Consider the following 23411-nt stretch of genomic DNA (forward strand, 5'->3'; position numbering starts at 1 on the left):
GAGGGGGTGAGGGGTGGGGGGTGAGGGGGGGAGAGCTGGTGGGAAGGAAATGAGGGAGAGGCGTTTGGAATATGTGTTACTGACAAAATGAACTATTATAGAAGGCCACTGATTTATGTGTCTGGGATTCTTCAAGCGGAAGTAGCAACACGCACCAAGCTTTCCCTCCAGGATGGGGTGGGAGGCTGGGAGACAGCCACGGAGAGGCCGGGCATCCACCAATCCCAGAGCCTAGGCAGAGCTCCGCCCTCGGGGATTTCCTCTACGGGGTCTCCCTTCCAGGGCCCTGTGGCCAATCTGTTTCTGATAAGTCTCCTTACCATCTCAGTCAGGGCTAGGCAGACGTTATCTCCAAAGCTATAAATGTTAATGCCCTGTCTGTTGGTCAGGGCTTTGTGCTATCTGTAAAGTCATAAAAATATGTGAAGGTGTGTTTTATTTTTTGGCAAGATTCCTTTAAAGTCTAAACCATGCGCGCCATCTTCTTGACTAGAAAGCTTTCTTCCTCAATTGGCTTTTGAAATGACTCCTTCTCTTATTCCCTGCCCATCCTCCAAAGCCCTCTTCAAGACACCCCCTCCTCCCAAACCCTCCTGCTTCCTGCAGCCACACTCGCCCCAGCTCCCACCACCCTCCCACTGCCTCTGCTCACAGCTCAGTTACTGTTAGCTTCATCCACCCGTTCTCTCCCCTCTCCGCTGGACTGTGACCTGTGAAGTCACAGCTATGGGTCCCTCTTGTCTCTCACCGGCACCGTGTTTTATGTCCCATAAATGTTGGTTGGCCTGGCTATGGATGACTCTGCCCCTAGGCCTTGGATAACTGAGGATACACATTTACCTTAATGAAAACAGCATGCGTCTACATTTTCTTACTTGGAATAAACAGAACTATCGACGTAAGAACGTACAATGTTTTTTTGGGTGGGGTTTTTGGTGTGTTTTTTTTTTACCTGTAAGTAGTAAATATTCTTCTAATGTCTGAAAACACATTCCCTCCCAAAGACAGGCAGACAAAGGTATAACCACAGAAATGTCTTAAAAGGCAAAACGTACAGCCTTCCGGGTAAGTTTATTTCTATTTAATTAATGTAAATGAAACCAAAGCCAATACTTGCAGATGAAGCACTTTCTAGAAGCTGTTTTTGCCAACTATTTTACAAAACCACCACCCTTACCCCCAATAATGCAAAGCAGTTTGCCAAACCTTGCCCGTGTGTGATAACTAGCATCAATGGATAGCCAAAGTGATTCCTTTTTTTTAAACTAATAGGTTAGCCAAAGAAGCAGTAATTGGACAGGTGGAGCGCTTTTACGCACAATATCTTCAAGGGATAGTACTGCATTTCCACTTTTGCAGCTAGTGGGGAGACTGAGGATATCATTTCATTAGAACGCCAATATCATCTTATTGTTTTCTGTGTAGGTATGATTTTAAAATGCACATAATTCAAGTGGCCGAGAGGAAAACGGAGGGGAAGTGGCACTTGTTGAAAGGTCTCTCTGAAAAACAACTTTGTTTTGATAGCACTTGTTCATATTACAACCAATGCATTTTATGCATATGTGGGTAGTTTTTGTAATAAGACGTGAGATGCCTTTTCAGAACTGTGGCTGGTGGGTTTTTCTCCAGTGGCCAGCAGTTCATGGAATCCTGTCCTTTAGTTCAAATAAGGTGGCACCCTGCCCCATCCGATGAACACTTAAGCAACCTCTGCAGTGCTTACCGTGAACAATTCATTCAGTTTCTCGGCTTGCTTTCCCCTCCAGGATCCTCAGGCACCCATACAAGGATCATGGACACAGACGGCATCTCCATGAGCGTTTTCTGCCCCAGCCTCTAGCATATTCCTGTTATTTTTCTCAAGGCCGCGACTCCCCAGTGGGCTTTCCCCCTCTTCTCACCCAAACACACTTAGTTCTGCAAATGCCTCTCTGAGTCTGAGCCATCCTGCACACGAAGTCACTGCAGCCTAAACCAACTCTGCCAGAGAAGGGAAATCTGAAACTGCTGAAGCCGAGGAAACCACCGCCCCTTACCCTTCCTGCTGAGGAACTCCCAAGCGCACAAGGTTTCCGTGGCATTTGCGGTGCTGAGCTCGGCGCACAAGAGCTCCCTTCGCGAGACAGAAAATCAGTAACCGGCTTTATTTATTTATTTACCAGTAACTGTGCTGAGTGATGGATAGAGGCAATGCCTCCCGAAGGACTGGGCAGCGACAGGGATCTGGGAAGATGCTCATTTGGGGGCACCTCTAGCACTCTTTACGCTGAAGCCGTACCCAGGGGACGGGGGACCGGGGGGGGGGGGGGGGGGGCTGACATCAGTGACACTAACCACTACCCCGCGGGGCCTGCCGTCCCAGCTCCATCCGGCTGAGCTCCAGAACAGCAGGGCTGTTCGTGGCTCCCCCGCTGCCTCGAAACCCCGCGTGGACCTTGGTTTCTCCCATTGCAAACAGTACTGTGTCCTAACACCATCCAAGGGGCTCGGAGAACAAGTGATTCTGCGGTTATTCAGGGCCAGAACTTGAACTGATGGACCTTAAACTGCGTGTGGGGGAGGTCAGCGGAGGGTATGAAAAGGGGGGGAGGGGGTGTCAGCTTTTCTGCAGAAACTGCCCAGTTCAGTTTCGCCAACCGCTCCAGGCATCCCCGGGAGGGCGAGGCGAGCGCAACCCTCGCCTAACAACGGCCAAGGACACAGGTGGGGAGACCGCGCGACGCCCAGCTCCTGGGGACTCCAGACTCCCGAAAGGGAGGCTGGGGGGCACTGTCTGTGCCCCGGACCTCTCCCGCCAGCATGCTGCTGGCAGGGGAAGCGGCTGCGTCCACCCAGCAGCGACCGTGCGCGCGGAGCTCCTGCTCCAGGAGTGTTGGGGATAAATGACACCAAAGCCTGCCGTTACGTGGGCTTTTGGAGCGCCCGCGTCCGGTGCTGGGGTCCCGCACCTTCCAAAGCTCCATCTACTCGCCCTGTCCCTCCCGCACGTTCCAACCCGCGTAACCGCCTTCCCAACTTTCCGCTTTCTCTGCCCCCCAAACCCTACTCTCGTTTCTCCGTCCAGCTGTCGAGTCCCCTCGCAGCCCCGCGCCCCGGCTCCCCCAGCTCCGGAGGGCGCGGCGCGGGCCTTACCTGCAGGCAGCCGAGCAGCGCGCAGAGCGCCAGCAGCGGGGACGGCGGGCGGCGCCGCAGGGCGCGCGGGGCCATGGCGGGAGGGCGGGCTGGGCGCCGCGCAAAGCGGCCTCTGCGGCGGGTGCAGCGCGGCTGGCAGCTCGGGGCCTCGGGGTCGGCCCGCCCCGCTCCCCGCCCCGCCCCGCTCCGCCCCTCCCCGCCCGGGCACCTGTCCCCGCCCGCACCACGTCCCCTCCAGCCGGGCGGGGCGGCGGCGGCCAGGTGGTGCCCGAGGCTGGGCGCGGCGGGATAGACCCGGGCCCCGGGAGACGAGGGTCGCGGGAGGACCCACGTCCGCCCAGGAGTGGGTGCGGGGCTTAGCCTGGAGCCTCCTGCCCTTGGCGCTGCGGGGTGCCTGCGACCTGGCCCGGGTGTCTTTCCAGTTCGCAGGGGACCCCGGCCGGGAGGCAGCCTGGCCCCCGCCCACGCCGCGCTCAGCCAATCCAGGCGGGGCCTCCCCAGGGTGGCCGGCCCACCAGCGGGGATTGAGGGGAAGGGTATCTTTGCGGGTTACAGGGAAAGGATCGCCACAGGAACCGTCCAGCGCGCTTCGTAAAATCCTCCTTCACACTTTGCTGGCCACTTAGTCTCCTCTGGGGTCTTCTCCAGGCGACCAGCCACGACTGTCTCCGCCCCTCGCCCAGTCCTGGCTTGGCCTCTGTCCTGATAATGAACCAGCCAGTGGTCTGGGGTAGGGCACCTGCTGTCCTGGTCTCTGTAATTCCTTCCTCAGGAGTGTGTCTCCGCTCACATGCTAGGTCGGTGCTGGACGCACATGTATAGCCACGCCTTTCTACGGATAACTTTTTGAGTGAAAATACTTGACCCATGTCGATAGAATACATTGTTGTGAATTCCTTGAGGACAGTGCCTCACTCTTTTGACCCAGCACACGGTGTATCTTAGTATTTATTCCCTGTGCATGTGAGAAAACGATGAATTCCACTATTGGGTGAAGTGGTTTATAAACGTCATTTAAGTTAAATTGGTTGAAATACCCATATTGATTTTGTCTTCTTCTACTGAGAAAACTGGAAATTTCCAACAATAATTGTGGATTGGTCTATTTTCCCTTTCAGTTCTGCTTTTTCCTCATGCTTTGAAGCTCTGATTAGAGGCATAAACATTTAGGATTGTGTCTTCTTGATAAACTGACCCTTTCATCGTGATGGTGAAATGGGGTTCTGAAGTCTACTCTGACCTCAGTTGTATGTATAGGCACTTCACTTTCCTTAGGAATAGCACATGCAGGGCACATCTCATTCTACCATTGTATGCTTTCTGTGTCTGTTCTAAAGTGACAGCATATAATTGGGTCTTGCTTTTTCATTTTATCCAGTTTGACAATTTCTATCTTTTGACTGGTGTGTTTAGACCATTCATATGTCAGGTGATTACAGATATGGTGAAGTTTAAGTCTATCTTGCTATTTGTTTCTATTTTTTTAATCTTTCGGATCATTTGAGAATATTTTAGGATCCCATTTTCTCTCCAATGTTATATTAGAGACCCAGGGCAGAGATTCCTACACTGGTGGGGTCGTTTGGCCTGGCCTGTGCCCTCTCCCAATCTGAAACCCCTTGGGTGGTGTCAGACTGCCGGTGTCTGCCTGTTCCCAGCAGGCCAGGCCAAGGAACCTGGACCTCTAGTATGCATATAAGATTTTTGGTTAATCTCTTCCTGTCCTCCCCCTTCCCCCTTCCTTCTGAGATTCATCAGTCTGTTCCATGTTTCTATCCCTATGCACTGAGTATCTGCCCCCTGGTGGTCAGTGGGTATCATAGCTACTGATTGAACTGTTGAATGGTTCAATGGTTGCTTAGGCTTTTATACATATAGACTAGAGGCCTGATGCATGAAATTTATGCATGGGGGGAGGCATCCCTCATCCCAGCCTGCACCATCTCCAATCTGGGACCCTTCAGGGGATGTCCGACAGCTGGTTTAGGCCCAATCCCGCACTGCTGGCACAAGAATCTGGCCTAAACCAGCAGTTGGACATCCCTCTCACAATCTGGGACTGCTGGCTCCTAACTGCTCGCCTGCCTGCCTGCCTGATTGCTCCTAACCACTTCTGCCTGCCAGCCTGATCACCCCCTAACTGCTCCTTTGCTGGCCTGATTGCCCACCCCCAACTGCCCTTCCCTATCAGCCTGATCGCTCGCAACTGCCCTCCCCTGCCATTCCCCACCTCCTCTGCCAGGACCTGCCTCCTCTGCACAAAGCAGTGGAGATGCTGGGATTGGCCTCCTCACCTCCAGGCCTCATAGCAGGGAGCAGCTACTGGGCTCCACCTCCACTGTGCATATGGCCATCTTGTGGTGGCCATCTTTGTGGTGGCCATCTTGTGATGACATCACGCACAAAGGTGTGAGGACCACCTAGGCTTTTATTAGTATAGATACCTCCTTATTTTACCTTTTTAGCTCTGGGATTATAATATGCACCTATAAATTATCAGTCTACCTTCAGATAAAATTCTACCACTTCAAGTGTCCTGTAAGAACCAGGGGTACCCTCTCTTCCCCCAACCCCTACCTGCTGCTGTGCCACTGTAGTCAGACTACTTGCTGTGCTTGGTGACTCCTTACTGTGCAGCCTGATTCATGCACTGCCCGTTTGCTTTGCTGCCTTTTGGAAAGCAATCTGGTGGTGTTGACTAAATAACTTAAAAGTGCAAATATCCTCTGGCAAAGCAATTCCATACCTTGAAATCTAACATATCAATCCATGAAGACAGGTATAAGGATATTTGCCTTAACATTTTTGGAAAACAACTAAGAGAAAACTGGGAAGATTTGTTAATATAGAAATGGTAGAAAAAATTGTGGCCCATCATAATATAAAATATAATGCAGCTATTCAAAAACATAAAGTAGTATGGGAAAGATGTTCACGGTTCAGAGGTAGGCAAAAATAGACTAAATTACCAGCCATCATTACCTAAAAGATAAATCATAAAAAAAGGATATGAAATAACACAAATAATACAATAATTAATACATAATAAAACAAAGGTAAAATATGTTTTGCCCACCTCTGTATGTTAAGTAAAAGAAGCAAGTAGGTGAACATGAGCATGGTATCACCATTGATATCTCCCTTTGGAAATTTGAGACCTGCAAATATTATGTGACCATCATTGATGCCCCAGGTCATAGAGACTTCATCAAAAACATGATGACAGGCACATCTCAGGCTGACGGTGCTGTCCTGATTGTTGCTGCTGCTGTTGGTGATTTTGAAGCAGGCATCTCCAAGGATGGACAGACCTGTGAGCATGCCCTCTGGCTTACACACTGGGTGTGAAACAGCTGATTGTTGGTGTTAACAAAATGGATTCCACTGAGCCACCCTACAGCTAGACATCAAGAATGTGTCTGTCAAAGATGTTTGCCATGGCGATGTGGTTGGTGACAACAAAACTGACCCACCAACGACAGTAGCTGGCTTCACAGCTCACGTGATTATCCTGAGCCACCCAGGCCAAATCAGTGCTGGATATACACCCGTTCGGGATTGTCACACAGCTCACACTGTTTGCAAATTTGCTGAGCTGAGGGAGCTCAATGAAGATCTCTTTTGATCTTTGCTTCTGGAAAATAGCTGAAAGATGGTCCTAAGTTTTTGAAATCTGGCAATGCTTCCATTGTTGATATGACTTCTGGCAAGCCCATGTGTGTTGAGAGCTTCTCTGACTACCCTCCTCTGGGCCATTCTGCTGCTCATGACACGAGACAGACAGTTGCTGTGGGTGTCATCAAAGCTGTGGAAGAGAAGGCAGCGGGAGCTTGCAAACTCACCAAGTCTGCCCAGAAAGCTCAGAAGGCTGAATGAATATTATTCCCAACTCCTGCCACCCCGTCTTACTCAGTGGTGGAAGAAATGACTCAGAACTATTTGTCTCAATTGGCCATTTAAGTTTAATAGTAAGACTGGTTAATGATTATAATGCATCAGAAAACATTCAGAAGGAAAAGAGAATGTTTTGTAGACCATTTGGTTCTTTTGTGTGCGTTACAGTTTTTAAGTTATGAGTTTTAAAAATCAGTACTTCTTAATGAAAACAACTTGACCAAAAATCTATCACAGAATTTTGAGACCCATTAAAATAACAAAGTTTAATGAGGAAAAAAAAAAAATAAGCAAGTAATGGAATGATCACCCTATGCTTTTTAACAACAATCATAAGTAGAAATATATGGAAAGACAATAAATAGAAAACACTATTATACTTACACTTACAAGGTCATTTAATCCTTACAATGGCCTTGTAAGGAATACTATTATTGTTTCCATTTTACAGATGAGGTAACTGAGACACATAGGTCAGTAACTTGCCGAGGGTCATTGACCAGTAAGTAGCAGACTTGAGATTCAGACCCTGGCTGCCTGGCTCTGCAGTGTTAGTCTTGCCTCACAAAGCACCACATTTTAAAATCTGTATATTATTGATTTCAGAGAGAAAGGATGAGGGAGAGATAGAAACATTAGTGATGAGAATCATTGATTGGCTGCCTCCTGCACGTCCCACACTGGGGATCGAGCCCACAACTCGGGCATATTCCCTGACGTGGAACTGAACAATGACCTCCTGATTCATAGGTCCACGCTCAACCACTGAGCTATGCTGGCCATGTAGCACCAAATTCTTAATATCAGGTGAGTTGCAGAAGGAGAAACTCCTAATTTTATTTTTAGTGTTTCTAAATTATTTACACTGAGGAAAAAGTACTTCTGCATTTAAACTGACAGTTGTGTAAACTTGGTAAATAGATGTTAAAACTCTAAATGAAGTAAGTGAAGGAATGGTTATAAGTACAGATGAAAGAAAGAATAGTCATCTGGCCTATTGTTATCTTGAATGCGGAGACAGGCTTTCTGGGAAAAGCAGCGGAGTAAAAACTGGATGAGATGATGCTTTTGCCAAAAGGAACTACACTTTCACTGTGGCACTTCATGAGAAACACCACAGCTCATTCCTGGCATATTTCCAGCATTACCCCCTTCTTTGTTAAAAAAAGATTAGGGGATTTAAGACTTCTGCTTGGAAAGCCCCAGAGGTGAGTGTGCTGGTTTTAGAAACACTTTGAAAAATAAAATGCCCATGTCAACATATTAAATCTAGTTTTTAAAAAAGCTTAGTTAAAAAATTACTTATTAAATACTATTTCTGCATTTACAGAACTATCACTTAAAATATTTTATAAATATTAATGGAGAATACCATATTACCAACATAATCCATTAAAATGGGCTTGAGGATGCCCTCTTTTTATATAAATAAACATTATTATGAGAAACATGGAAGTATGCTAAAGCAAATACAATTTTTCTTTCTGAAAAATGCACACACTGTAGCTAAAGGGGTTGTCCATCATTTACAGAAACTAGTTTAAACGTTAATTATAATTTAAAAACCACCCAATTTGTAAGCACATGTATAATTAAATTTGGTTATGTATACTAATTGTAAAATGCGTTTTCAGCAACAATATTTATTAAAATTAAAAGTACTCATCTGATAATGAATTGTATTTGGATGCAGAAAAACAAAGCGCATGATACAAACACAGGAATCATAGGTTTATTTAAAAATTTTTATATGAAGTGTGCACTTCACATTGGAAATCCCCACTAGACCCCTTTTCTGCACAAACTCAAGTTATCAGAATTAAAAAGGAATGTAAAAATGTGGCCATAATTTTTTGTTCAAGTGAGTGGCTTATATTACATTTGAACAGTCTTCATTTAAGCTCCCAAGACAGAGGCACAACCTCATTAAGGAAATGCTTATAAATGTCAATATGAATGAGAATGAATCAGTTTATGTCATTTTTTTCACATGATGATATAAGAACAGTTCTATCACTGGGCACAGAGCTAAAGAGAATACATAAACCAGTTGGCATGGCTCGGTGGTTGAGTATGGACCCATGAACCAGGAGATTATGGTTGGATTCCAGGTTAGGGCACATGCCCATGTTTTGGGCTTGGTCCCCAGTAAGGGTCATGCAGGAGGCAGCCTATTAATGATTCTTTCTTATCATTGATGTTTCTCTCTCTCTCCCTCTACCTTCCTCTATCTGAAATCAATTAAACACACACACACACACACACACACACACACACACAAAAAAAAAAAAAAAAAAAGAATACATTAAAAAGCAAAATTTTTAAGTGAACATAAGACTACAAATTTTTCAGTGAAAAAAACTAATAAATACAATTTTTATTAACTAATCCTTTTATGTTTTGCTCTTTCCCTCATCTTGCCTCTAAAATACTTTTTAAACAAAAGCAAAACATTAACAAATCAGTTCCATCCAGAGATAAATTAAGGTTTCAATACCATGGTATTCCACAATGACACCCAAAAATGATATGAAAATTTCTGAGATGTAGACAGGGAAACTCACCTTGGTTGCTTTGACAGACAAGAATTTTCTTAGTTCTACAAATTTGGTATTCAAAATAAATGCATTTTTAAACTGTACAACAAGTATTGTTCTATGGCCAGGTTCAGACTGGCCTCAATAGACAACTGATGCTGTTGTCCAGAGTAAAATAGAGTGATTTCTTTTTTATATAATATTTCATTGAAGTATAACTTACATAAAGTGTACAGCTTGAAGAATGAACATAAAATGAAAACATACATGTAACCAGTGCCAGAACATCACCAGCAATCCCACAAGTCCCCTTACTCTCTTCATTACCTTTCATCCTTCTTGATAGATTTAATTATAATACCATTGATCAGTTTTGTCTGCTTTTTTCACATCTGTTCATGGGCCTGTCCTTTTCCTTTCTGAATTGGGTTCTGTTAAGTTTTCGTGTTAGGATGTTAGGGCAAGATTGTGAAATACACTGAGTGGCCAGATTATTACGATCTCTGAACGTATAATAATCTGGCCACTCAGTATATACATTCATGCCACTCAGTGTTTCCCTGAAAATAAGACATCCTCCAAAAATAAGACTTAGTGCATGAAAAGATAAGACATCCCCTGAAAATAAGACCTAGCGCAACTTTGGGAGAAAAAATTAATATAAGACACTGTCTTATTTTTGGGGAAACAGGGTTGGTAGAATTCACTGACAAAGCCATCAGGATATTGGGGTTTCTTTGTAGCATGGTTTTAAATTACAAGTTCACCTACATATTAAATTGTGTGTTTACCACCCCAAGTCAAGTTTCCTTCCATCACCATTTATCCTCCCTTTACCTTCTTCTACCCTGTCCCCTTCCATCTGGCAATCAACATACTGTTGTCAGTGTCCATGAATCTTTCTTTTTTTTTCTTTGCTTAATTCCTTCACTCTTCTCACCCAGCTCCCAACTTCCTCCTGACAGCTGTCACAGTCTATTCTCTGATCCATGAGTTTGTCTCCACATTATTTGCTAGTTTATTGTTCATTTGATTTGCTTGATACAGAACTACTGAGATTTTGTCTTTTCTTCTGTTAGTTTTGGTGAGTAGTTTGTTTTTGTTTTTTAAATAGGAATATGTCCATTTTACCTAAACTTTTAACTTTCTTGGTATAAAGTCATTTATTATATCTTACACATTTAATGTCATAGGGTTTGTAGAGGTTTCTTATTTTTCATTTCTAATACTGGTAATTTATGCTTTCTCTTTTTCTTGATAAGTCTTACTGTGGTTTAATCACATTTATTACTTCAATTATTTAGAATCAAATTTTCAGCTTTCTTGATCTTCTCTATTAAATATTGAGTTTTCCATTAATTTCTGATATTTACTGTCTCTACTTACTTTGAGGTTCCTCTCAAACTTCTTGAAATGAACATTAGATAATTGACTTAAGCCTTTCCTTCTAACCTATGCATTTGAACTTGTATGTATGGTATGGCTTCCACTAAGTATGGCTTTAGTTCATCTGACAAGTTTTGAAATTTTATTATTTCATAAAATGTTTTCTAATTTTTGTTGTCATTTCTTCATTAACATATGGTTTCTTTTAGAAGCACATTGCTTATATTTCCAACATATTTTATTTTCTAGTTACCATTTTGTTATTTTTGTAATTTCACTGTGGTCAGAGAACATATTCTGTAGATTACCCTAATACCAAAACCAGACAAAGACATTACAAGAAAACTAGAGACCAACACCTATAATGAACATAGTTGCAAAAATCCTCAACTAAATAGCAAGGTGGAATACAGCAATGTATAAAAAAGAATCATATACCAAGTGGGATTCATCCTGGGTCTGTGAGACTGGTTCAACATTCACAAATCAATTAATGTAGTACACCAATGGGCTAAAGAAGACCAACTACTAGTATATATTCATATCAATCCTATCAATCCTATACAATAAAAGCCTAATATGCTTTTATTGTATAGGATTGTCCAGTTGTCAGTTCAACCAATCGAAGCATAATATGCTAATGATATGCTAAGGCAACTCAACCACTTGCTATGACATGCACTGACCACCAGGGGGCAGATGTTCTGACTGGTAGGTTAGCTTGCTGCTGGCTGATTGGGACTGAGCAAGACAGGCCGGACATGCCCTGGAGCCTTCCCATGGTCTCTCCCCAGCTGGCCAACTTCCCATGTCCCTCCTTGGCCCTGATTGTGCACCAATGGGCTCCCTCGGCCTGCCCCTCTTACAATCCAGGATCCCTTGGGGGATGTTGGAGAGTCAGTTTCAACTAGATCTCACAAGCCAGGCCGAGGGACCCCACTGGTGCATGAATTTGTGCACCAGGCCTTTAGTAGATATAGAAAAAGCATTGACAAAGTCCGACAGCCATTTCTGATAAAAAACAAAAACACAAAAACAAAAAAACTCTTGGTAAACTAGAAATGGAGGGGAGTATCCTCAACTTGATAAATACCTACTAAAACCCTACACCTGTGAGCAACTTCAAACTTTCCCACTAAGATCAGCAAGATTTTGATTTGCAGAGAACAGGTGCCCAAAGGCCCCATATCTCTGAGAGTATCAGCCTAATGCCACCCTTGCAATGTTGCTTTCCTCACTCAGCCCAACCTTTGTTGATCTGAGCTCTTACCCTTGAGTTACTCTGAACATTTTTCAGATATCTATTTCCTCAACCTCTTCTCTAAAAGCTTATTTTTCATCTCACTTTAACTGAATGCCACTACCCCTTGAGTTACTCTGAACATTTCTCAAATATCTATTTCCTCAACCTCTTCTCTAAAAGCTTATTTTTCATCTCACTTTAACTGAAAGTTTACCTCTTTCCCTGCTAACCTTTTAAGTGGAGGCTTTTTATTTTTGTTCTCACAAACCTCTGAACCTTAGAGCCTGGAGGTAGAACAGGTGTTTTATTTGCCTTTCATTTCGATTCCCAAAAGAAGTGTTTTTCCAGCTCACTTACTTGAATATTCTCACCAAACATATTTTTGACTTGTCCCTCAGACTATCCCCCTGCCTTCAATACCTTTTTTCCTTTTGTCCAGTTTGGATTTTTTGGTCCATCATGATAATCATTCCTTTGTTAGTAGTTTTAATATCCTATCCTTGTCCTTTCTCCCACTTTTAAGCATTTGGAAAAACCAGGGCTTGGTTCACAAATCAATTAATGTAGTATACCAATGGGCTAAAGACCAACTACTAGTATATGTCCATATCAATCCTATACAATAAAAGCCTAATATGCTAAGTGTTCGGTTGTCTATTCAACCAATCAAAGCATAATATGCTAATGATATTCTAAGGCCACTCAACCACTTGCTATAACATGCACTTTATTCTCTGAATACTTTACATCTTCTCCTGATTAGCTGATCCTGGCTGGAGAAAAAGAACAAACAGCCCAACCAATGTGGCTCAGTGGTTAAGTGTTGACTCATGAACCAGGAAGTCACTGGTTCAATTCCTGGTCAAGGTACATGCCCAGGTTGTAGGCTCTATCCCCAGTGTGGTGGGGAGGGGTGTGTGTGCAGGAGGCTGCTGATCAATGACTCTCTCTCATCACTGATGTTTCTTTCTCCCTCTCCCTTTCTCTCTGAAAAATTAATGAAAAACGTATTACAAACAATTGTTTGAATTAGCTCGCTCTAAATTCATAATTAGTATTCAAAATTGGGCTTTCTAAGTTGCTTGGCAATCCTACAGTTTCCTCAATAATTCACTCTGCCATTCTCAAAGGCAACCAGATCTACCTTCTTCTCTTTGAACCTCCAATACTTTCCATATGCCTGTCAAGTTAATGTCTTTGCTTCATACTCCTTTGGGAGTAGAAATGAAAAGCAAATAAAACTCCTGTTCTACCTACAAGCTCTAAGGTACAGAGGTTTGTGAGAACAAAAATAAAAAAGCCTCCACTTAAAAGGTTAGCAGGGAAAGGGGTATGTTAGGAGTGGTGGGATTCAATTAATAAGAGATGAAGAACAAACCCCTTAGAGAAGAGGTTGAGGATACAGATGAGAAAATAGAAGGAATCAAATGGAAACCCCCTAATCTTCCCACCAGTAAATCTACCAACTTACCTCCAAATGTATTTGTTCTCTGCGTTCTCCCGTTACAAAGGCGACCACTGCTTCCCTTTGCCTTCCCTCTTGAATCTTCACCCTCTGGCCTTCCCAAGGATTTCACTGTTATGGCCTGTAGCTGCTGCTGCATCGCCTACTTTCACTTTCCTGCAATCCGAGGTAAATCATGCCTGGCATCTTACCTACTCACTTACTAGAAGACAAAAATATGGGGTGGGGGTTACCCAGTAACCCATGCTTTAGCTATTCAGTGATTTAAAAATTTTAATTCGACTTTAAACTTTCCTAATACTTTCTAAATGCTAGAACACTTTCAGGTTTGCTATTACGTAGTTTTCATAAAGTTCTGTGAGGAAGAGAATATGTTATTTTCATACTGTCTGATGGTTAAGACAAAATAATTTGTTAGAAAGGTGATTACTTATAAAATCCATATAAAAAATTAGAAAATGATTTACATTAAAAATTGTCAAGTAATAATCAGAAATGAAAAAGCATCTAGCCCTGACCAGTGTGCTCAGTGATTAGAGCACCAGACCTTGCACTGTAGGGTCTCAGGTTCCATTCCCAGACAAGGGCTCATACCTGGGTGCTAGGTCCAATCCCTAGCCCTTGGAGGGGCATATGTGGGAGGCAAACAATTGATGTGTCTCTCTCACATAGATGTTTCTTTCTCTCTCTTCCCCCCATTTTCCTCCCTTCCATTCTCTCTAAAAATCAATGGAAAATATAATTTCAAATTGGCTTTTCATTATTTGGAAAATGGCTTTCTGTTAAGTTGCACACTTAAACTTGTTATGTTTTAATTTGTTTTAAAAAACTAAGTATGGGAGCTTTATAGCCTGTTTGGAAGAACACAGTCTCAGTGATTAGTGTCTGTCTTATCTTTAAAGAATCCATATTTTAATATAAAAATCAATATGAAAATAAATGTGAAGTCCTACTGACATTTAGATATTTATAAGGGAGACTCAAAATATATTGTATAAAATATATCTTGCTAGCTACTGGCTTGAAAAAAAACATTAGCAATTAGCTAAATGGATTCACAAATTAATAAAAATTATCACAATAAAAATACATTATATTTATTTACCTGGTAACAAACATACTTATTTTGCTACAGTTCCAAGCAAATGAGAGTTTAAACATTTTTCTTTAAGTCATCACTGAAAATGTATAATTTTATAGCAATAATCTTTTTTTAGTAAAAGTAAATTAAAATAGGTAACTCATATCGATTATATTCCTAAAATAACATATTAGTACATTTTAATGAGTATATACTTTCTCATTTCCTTTTGCTTAAAGACATAGTGTTTCAAAAACGAACGTAAATACACAGAGCCAAAAACAAAACAAGTATGCAAAACATTTTATTTATAATAGATCAACATATTTGACATGAAAGGTAGCCACTTTCAATTTCTCAGGAATGCCTAGAATCCAACAGTTTTCAGAAAGACTAGTTTGTTAACAATTATTTCACTGTAGGTAAAAGAAATGATTTCAGAATGAACTTTTGAAATGGCTTTGCTTATGTCAACTGATTTTATAAGCTTGAATGTGTGATAAGGTAGCTTCTCAGAAAATGAATGTAATATGAAACCAGTTTATACAACAAACATGAGAATCACCTATGTGCATTGACTGTGCTCAAACAAGAATTCTTTATTAAAATATCATTTTTTCAAAAAGGCCTCACATTAACCCCTCAAACCAATCACCCCCTTCTAAGTCCAGTACCACTCTTTTCTACTTCAAGTTGTGTTACTTTATAGACAACTATCAAATTCCAGGGGACCTGTACACTGACTTAGACTCTATGTAATATACATCAAACACAAGAACAATCACTGACTTTAAGGGACAAGGTGTTAACTAACCAATAATAATTTAGCCAATGTCAATTTTAGCTTAGAGGGAAAAGAACAGCCCCCAAATGTCCTTAACTTAAAGGTACTTTTCTGTAACATGCAGAATGAAAAGATAGTCTGTAAAATTAAAATCATTAGAAAATATCTTAAACAAAATATTTTAATAAATAAGTGTTCAATTTCAGATTTGAACCACTTTTTTTTTCTTATGTATTTCAATTTGGGAAAATTTTCACAATTATTAGCTCTTCTTTCTTACATTTGTTTTTTAATATTTAAATCTACTACACAGCAGTTTCTAAATTCACCTTGGTTACCACTCCCCATGTTGGTTACCACTCCCCATGTTGATGTGTTGTCTTTCCTCAGGTAAGTCCATTATATGCATGTGAGTGCTGGGGAGGTTTAAATAGCACTTAAAGAATATTCAGGAGAGCTCTGAAATGTTGAAAGTTTCATTATTATCCATGTACTGCAGGATCTGTAATTCAACTTCATCACAGCGCTATAAATACTGTGTGAATGGAATGCACACAATTCCCACAGACACACAAACTGAAGTCCAAAAGGCACAGAGTAATGCTGGTGGCTCTTTCTAGTCAGTTAAGAAACAATAAAAAGTCTGCATTATTCTTTCATAATTTAAATACTTAAGTAATTTCCACTTTTATTACTTTATAACAATGACTTCAAATTTACATTATTTTAAGTACCATTGTAATAGCTTAGTGTATAATACAGATATTTGCCAATATCCCATCCAAAAATTAAAAAAAAACAAAACAAAAAACCCTCTTCACTATATATATATATATATATATAAAAATATTTTGAAGGACAAGAACATAGTTGAGGGACTTACTTGGTACAGAGTATCAACTCAAATTTCCTATCACCACAGTTATAACTCCAAAATTAACAGGTATACAGCAATAATCAAAAGCAGTGCAAATATCTTTGGAGGTTAGGATAAAATTATAATTCAAGAACATAAAACAAAGCAATAAAAAAGGCAAGTACTTCAAGTACAAGGAACCAGTCTGCTTGAGGTCCATCATAGTGTCTACGGGGGACTTCCTCCTGGCTTTTACTTCTTCCTTTGAAACACATTGGCCAGCATGGCACCTGATGTCGTCAATTGGCCCATTTTGTTCAAAAACTTGGTCTTTGTGTCTTCACTCACTAAGCTTGCAGCAATTGACATTGAGCTAGAGAAGAAAGTTTAAAATTGCTGTAAATGGATTAAAAAGCTAAAATAGCAAATTTTTCACTTCTTTATTAAATACATTCTGAACTGGTATCACAAAAGGGAAACTAATATGGATGGGGAGGCTTTTCTATGTACCAGATGAGGTCAGGAGCTTTCAGGATCATCCTTATAGTAAAGGAAGCAATATTGTGTAGTAGTTAGGAGCAAGTCAGGAATAAGACTGAATCTTGGCTCTGTCACTTGCCAGCTGTGTGATCCTGGGTAAATTATTTAATCTCATCTGTAATATAATCCTCATCTGAAAAATGAAAATAATTCTATTACCTAACTCATTAGATTGTGTGTGTGTGTATGTGTGTGTGTGTGTGTGTGTGTGTGTGTGTGTGTGTGTGTGTGTATATGTACCTAGCCTGACAGGATGAAACACTTACTCCTGGCAGTCAGCTTTAAAACACCTTTGAGTTTTTTATGTAACTGTCCATTTAGATAAACTGCTCAAGGTTACATTAGCCAGAGCTAAGAGGACACTCAGTCTATTTGCAAATTACTATCTCTCCTCAATGCCCAACTTCACTCCTGCATATTTATGTTTGTATTTTCATCCCACCAGATCTCTGAATTCTAATTAACTTAATTAGAAGCAAAAGTTTATAATCCTTTATCCAGTGAGTCAAGTTACAGCTTACAAAGTCTTGTCACAAATTCCTAAGAAGTTATTTTGACCAGTGATTCCCAAAGCTAGCATGTATAAACGATGGAAGTTTTTAAACATACAGATCTCTAGGCTGAATGAGAATGTTGAGAGGAGAGCACAGAGAATGGGGCAGAGATCTGAATTTTAAATTCTCTAGGTAATTCTGATGCAGGTGGGTTACAGACTAGTATTTGAGAAGTGCTAACTTAAAGAATGTTCATATTTGCCAAATAATCACTGAAAATGTATTAATTTTCTACAAAATAAAACACCATTACCAAATATATAAAATTTACAGAATTTAAGGTTAATGTGAAATCTTTAAAAAGAAATTAATGTCTTACCCTTGAGGCTCTTGGACAGTCTTATTCTCTACTTTTTGTTCACATTCTTTTATCATGGAACTTAAAATAACCTGATTAAAGAAATAACTTTAGTGAAATACAGTTGACATAGTGAAATTCTATGGTTAATCTAACGTTTTTTTAATATTCCCATAAGCTAATAAGTTACTTAAAAATGTAAAGTCTTCACAGTTACTTTGTTAAAGGAATTCACATTAAGTTTCTAAATCAGGTGCGGAAATAGCATTAAAAGATCTCAATCATATAACAATAATTTATTTTGAGTTTCACTAACCTTCCTTCTAAATCTGATTCCCATTCTTCCTTAGTTTCCCCCATCATCTAATGTTAAGAGTAAAATGTGTATACATCTATACATTTAACATATATGCATAACCTGGCCACACACATTTTCTCAGTAAAAGCTGTTCTATCCTATATATCTTTGCTTTGTCAGGGTTGCAAAAAAGCAAGGTGCTCTATTTTAATGTTTACAGCAGAGCCCTAGTAGGTCTGTGGCTACTATAGTCTGGAATACTATACTTTGGGGGGTCCAAGAGTTCACATCATTTTTGCAGGGAGACTGAGTAGTGATAGAAAGGGGGAGGGGCCTAAGAAACTGCTGCTCTTATTGCTAGCAACCATGCCAGAAACAAATGGCCTTTCAGAATATTCTTGGCCTGTGTTTGGGAACCGAGGTCACTAAACAACAAATATTTGTCAGCTACTATGTCCCTGGCACTTTTTTAAACATAGAGAATTCAGCAATAAAACGAACAATATTTCCTCCTTGTGAAGAGCTTATATTCCTATAATATATTCTAGACAATATGGTGATAAGGGCTTTAGAAAAAAGCACTGAGTAAGAAGGCCAAGGTGAAGAATGTTAAAATTTACATGAAGGTTTTCTAAGCAGCCTTAAATTCATGTGTTAGAAATAAAGAAAGGTTAAAAAGGTACATAAAAAATAGTTAAAAGTAAATCCAAGCTTCCTCCTTAAGAAATCAGAAAAATATAAAAAAATTAAACCTAAAAAAAGCAAAAATAAAGATGAAAATAGAAATCAATAAAATAGAAAATGAATAGAGAAAAAACAACACAGCCAAAAGTTCAATATTAATAAAATTAATAAAATCAATAAATCCTATCAAAACTATAATATTTAAAAGAAAAAGCAAAAAACAATATCAGAAGTGAAAAAGGGAAAGCAATACAGATCCTATAAGATAAAAATAAAAAATAAAGTATTAAAAAATATATTATTTGCAGATGACAGTTCTATATATAAAACATACACACAAAAATCCAGAGACATTTTATTAGGATACTAAAATTTCTCAAGCTGGCCAGAAATACATTAAACATACAAAAGTTATATGTATTCCTATACGAAAACAAAGAGTTAAAAATATATAATCCTAAAAAAAATAGCATTATAATATAAATATAAGGTGTCACATTTTCTCAGATGAAATTATAAAACTTCATTGAAAGACATTTAAGTAAATGTAGGCTATAACATTTTTCTAGATGAAAAGACTTAAAAATCATGAAGATGATATCTCCCCAAATTAATTTAGAATGAACTCAATTTCAATAAGAATCTGAATGAGTTGTTTTTTTGTGTGTGTTGTTGTTTTTTTTAGAAACTGTTAATACAATGCTCAAATTTACATGAAAGAGCTAAGGATCATGAACAGTCCTAGCAAAAGGCCACAATGCAATGCTGCACTTGCCCTTGTAGATTTCAGGATTTTTTAATAAGGCCACTGTATGAAGACTGTATATCATTGTTTTAGTAACTGACCATGAGACCAATGGAAAAGAATGCTCCCTAATAACAGACACACACACACACGGGGACTCTATGCATGAGGGAGGTGGCACTGCTGATCAGTCTAGACAGCTAATCAGCTGTTCAATAGACAATAATGGGACCACTGCTTGTCCACAGAGGGGAAAAAATGTAACGGGAGCACTACCTCACATCAATTCTAGATGGATTAAGATTTAAAAAAAAAAAAAATACAACTTTGAAACATTTTAGAAGTTTAGGAGGTATAGTTTTTGTTTTTATTTTATACCCATCAAATTAAAAAGTCTTGAGTGTCACTCAGTGATTGAGCATTAATTCATGAACCAGGAGGTCATAGTTCAATTCCTGGTAAGGGCACATGTCCAGGTTTTAGGCTCAATCCCCAATAGAGGGTGTGCAGGAGACAGCAATTGATGATACTCTCATCATTAATGTTTCTATCCACTTCTCCCTCTCCCTTCCCCTTTCTGAAAATGAATAAAAATGTATCTTTAAAAAACAACAAAACAAAACAAACCTTAAGAGTCTTTAAGAATATCAAGTGTTGCCGAAACCGGTTTGGCTCAGTGGTAGAGCGTCAGTCTGCGGACTGAAAGGTCCCAGGTTCAATTCTGGTCAAGGGCATGTACATTGGTTGCGGGCACATCCCCGGTAGGGGGTGTGCAAGAGGCAGCTGGTCGATGTTTCTCTCTCATTGATGTTTCTAGCTCTCTATCCCTCTCTCTTTCTCTCTGTAAAAAATCAATAAAATATATATATTTTTAAAAAGAATACCAAGTGTTGACAAGATATGGATGAAAAGGGTATGGACTCCTATATAAGTCCTATCATATGTGAAAAGTGTCCTTTCACTTTGATCACCAGAAATCTTAGGAAGAACAGTTCATTGGGTTAATGTAATGGTAACAAACATGGTACACCAACAGACAGTGAGCAAGTTGACACAATGAATAGACTAAGGAGAAGGAAAGAGATTTGGGGAGGTATGAGGGAAGTTTTGTTTTTATTTTGTTTTGCTTCCTTTAAGAGGGAGAGTCAACAATAACAGATTACAGACCATTTAAAAATAAATGGCACCATGGATCTGGTGTCGACCAACCAACACTCAGTTTTCCTCAACTGGGACAAAGGCTCCACCACCACCCTGGAGTGACACCCCACCAAATCGCAGCCGACACTGTCAAGACCCTATGGTGCAAAATGTAGCCCACAGCTCAGTCCACCCAGGAAACGGTCGCTGTGGGTGACAGGTGATGTCACATAGTAACGCCTGGCTTCCTCTCCCTAGCAAATAGCCTCCTTGGAATTTCTTCAGCCCAGGAACACGATTTGCTTTATAGCCAGGTGCAAACATTTTACAGTTTAACCAAATGTTTGTGAAGCATTTTTACGTGCCTCAACTCATTTGATTCTCACAGACGTCCTGGAGTAGGAAGATCCTATTTTTCTTTCATTAGCCAGAAAACGGAATTTAGAAAGTTTAGAAACTTGACCCGACTGAAAAGGAGTAAGCCGTCTGATACTGGCCTCCCATTTAAATTAATTCGAAGACAGTTTCCAGTGATGCCAGCATTTGCAATGACTATTAATAAATCACAAGGACAAACTCTAGAGAGTAGGAATATTCCTACCTGAACCCATTTTCGGACACGGTCAGTTATATGTTGCTTTCTCTTTAGTTTGAAGAGCGTGTGACGTTAAAGTTGTAAATAACTTCATTACAAAAGAAATTAGTCAAGCACCCTGCAAGTGTTTTTACTCTTAATGTAGTTTGCAGGCAGATATTGGAATAAGTTTTATCAATTTATCAGTCATTGTTTTTATCAATGTTGTTTTTATATCATGTTTTTGTTGCTTTCATATCATGTCTTTGTTGTTATATCATTTGTTATTGTTCATTTATAATCAATTTATATATTATTTTCATGTACATTTTACTAATTTTCATTCATCTCTGACACTTCTATTATAGAGAAATGGTAAATAGTGATATTAAAATATTTCTTCTAATTAATTTCCTTTCAATGTGCACAAATCTGTGCATTGGGCCACTAGCAAGAAATGAATGATAAGGTTTTGAAGGAAATAGGGAGATAAACTGAATGAAAGTTGATCAGAGATGACACTGTTTAGCATTTTACGAATTAAAAGCATTTCATGTACATTATCTTATTAAATTCTGATTATATTTAGTGAAGGAAAGTATGTAATCTCTACTTTAGAGAATGAAACAGGCTCAAAGATGTTAAAGGAGTGGCTCCAGATCTTATAATTAGTAAATAAATCCATAAAAGAACATTGAACTAGTTTTTAAAAAACTAAGTGCAGCATATTATAATCATGCCTCATATAGAGGAACAAAAAATCTGTACAGAAGCTATTAAAACATATGAACACACCACTGATGATCACAGTGGCTTAATCATCATAATATCTTACCTCATGCTCTGGAGAAAGATGTTCCATGTCAGTACGCAAACATCTGAGACCAGGTAAAAAGTGATTAACCATTAAGTCCTCTGATATGACTTGAGACAACATAGTTAAGGGAATTAAAAAAAAAGACCCACACAACTATTATGTCCAATAGAACAGTAAAATAACAAAAAGCAGCAGCTCTCTTAAACAATGTCTATGGCCTGCAGATCACCTAAAGTAAATAGGCTTCTGCAAGCATGATTCTCATTTGTTGAATTAGTTGCTTGTCAAGTGTCAACTGAGTTTATTCCCACAAATCTCTTTGTCAGTGGTATTCATTATTTTAACATTACATAATTACATTATATAAATATGAAATAATGTGAACATTAAATCATGTAATTTAATTGGATGTTTAAATGAGTATAAAAAGTAATAACATTGGCCCTGGATGGTGTTTCCCAGTGGTTCGAGCATCCTCCCGTACACTGAAGGGTCTCAAGTTCATTATATGTAAGTAAAGTTCCTATATATTGTATAATGAATGACTTGTAAACCAAGCCCCTATAGACATAGAGAGGGCTGCAAACTAATGGTCATGTATCCTTATTTTCTACATAGGGGGAAAGTACCACCAAGGTGGAACTCTGAATGACCTTTGGATTAGTAGTTGAGACTTAGATCTAGAAATATGTGCATGGATTAAGAAATTGAAGATGACCTTATCTGGATGTAAGAGGTAATTCACTCTTCTCTTTTTCTACTCACTGTTTGGTTTTACCTTTTCCCCATGGGATCAATCTTTCTTAAGGATTGAAGACTTAGAGGTCATTTAGTACTATTTCATATTAGGAATCACCTTTATTTCATCTGTAAATGATGGTCATAAGGCCCCTCACTGCTAACAATGACAGGACATTATGAAACATTCAGTTTCATAAGAGAGATCATTGCATCCTGGCTGGTTGCTCAGTGGTTAGATCGTAGGTCCCTATACTGAAATCTTGAGTGTTTGATTCCCCATCAAAGACACATACCTGAGTTGTAGGTTCGATCCCTATCCCATGCCCAGTGTTTCGGCTCGTGTGGGAGGCAACCGATCTATGTGCCTCTCTCTCATGGATGTTTTGTGCGTGCTTCCCCCCACTCCCCCTGTCCCTTCCTTCCATTCTCTCTGAAAATCAATGGAAAAATCCTCGGGTGAGGATTAACAACAAAAAACAAAAACAAAAACAAAAAAATTTGCATTTTTGGATAGCTCCATTAGAAAGTCTAATACACAAAATCGGCCTCTCTGAGACCTCTGCTTATTAGTGTTAGTCCTGCACCTTGGTTATAGGGTGCCTAAACTTTTTCATATCTAATATCAACCTTTAACATTAT

General features: G+C 39.8%; 3 protein-coding genes across 7 annotated transcripts in view; 1 reads left to right on the forward strand and 2 right to left on the reverse strand.

The window, feature by feature from the left end:
* TNFRSF11A (TNF receptor superfamily member 11a) overlaps window positions 1-3248 on the reverse strand; it is a 50425-nt gene extending 47177 nt beyond the window's left edge. For 2 of the 3 annotated variants that reach the window (XM_036417683.2, XM_036417681.2), the window contains exon 1: window positions 3136-3248. In XM_036417683.2, the coding sequence (XP_036273576.1) occupies window positions 3136-3210 (75 nt within the window). In that variant the 5' untranslated portion in view covers window positions 3211-3248. The remainder of the gene's footprint in view (window positions 1-3135) is intronic. The other variant, XM_036417685.2, reaches the window with a different exon arrangement.
* Window positions 3249-6354: 3106 nt separating this feature from the next.
* LOC118707917 (elongation factor 1-alpha 1-like) lies at window positions 6355-7097 on the forward strand. Its single transcript, XM_045574622.1, is given in 3 exon segments — window positions 6355-6448; window positions 6540-6751; window positions 6754-7097. Coding segments are annotated over 3 exon segments (564 nt in total). The 3' UTR covers window positions 7012-7097.
* A 7930-nt stretch (window positions 7098-15027) lies between these two features.
* The window catches only part of RELCH (RAB11 binding and LisH domain, coiled-coil and HEAT repeat containing), a 101226-nt gene continuing 92842 nt past the window's right edge, over window positions 15028-23411 (reverse strand). For 2 of the 3 annotated variants that reach the window (XM_036417678.2, XM_036417677.2), the window contains exons 27-29: window positions 22050-22138; window positions 17795-17865; window positions 15028-16754 (exon numbers count right to left, since the gene is read on the reverse strand). In XM_036417678.2, the coding sequence (XP_036273571.1) occupies window positions 16634-16754; window positions 17795-17865; window positions 22050-22138 (281 nt within the window). In that variant the 3' untranslated portion in view covers window positions 15028-16633. The remainder of the gene's footprint in view (window positions 16755-17794; window positions 17866-22049; window positions 22139-23411) is intronic. The other variant, XM_036417680.2, reaches the window with a different exon arrangement.

Source organism: Pipistrellus kuhlii, unplaced genomic scaffold (assembly GCF_014108245.1).
Source record: "Pipistrellus kuhlii isolate mPipKuh1 unplaced genomic scaffold, mPipKuh1.p scaffold_m20_p_6, whole genome shotgun sequence".
In the NCBI taxonomy this organism is placed as follows: domain Eukaryota; kingdom Metazoa; phylum Chordata; class Mammalia; order Chiroptera; family Vespertilionidae; genus Pipistrellus; species Pipistrellus kuhlii.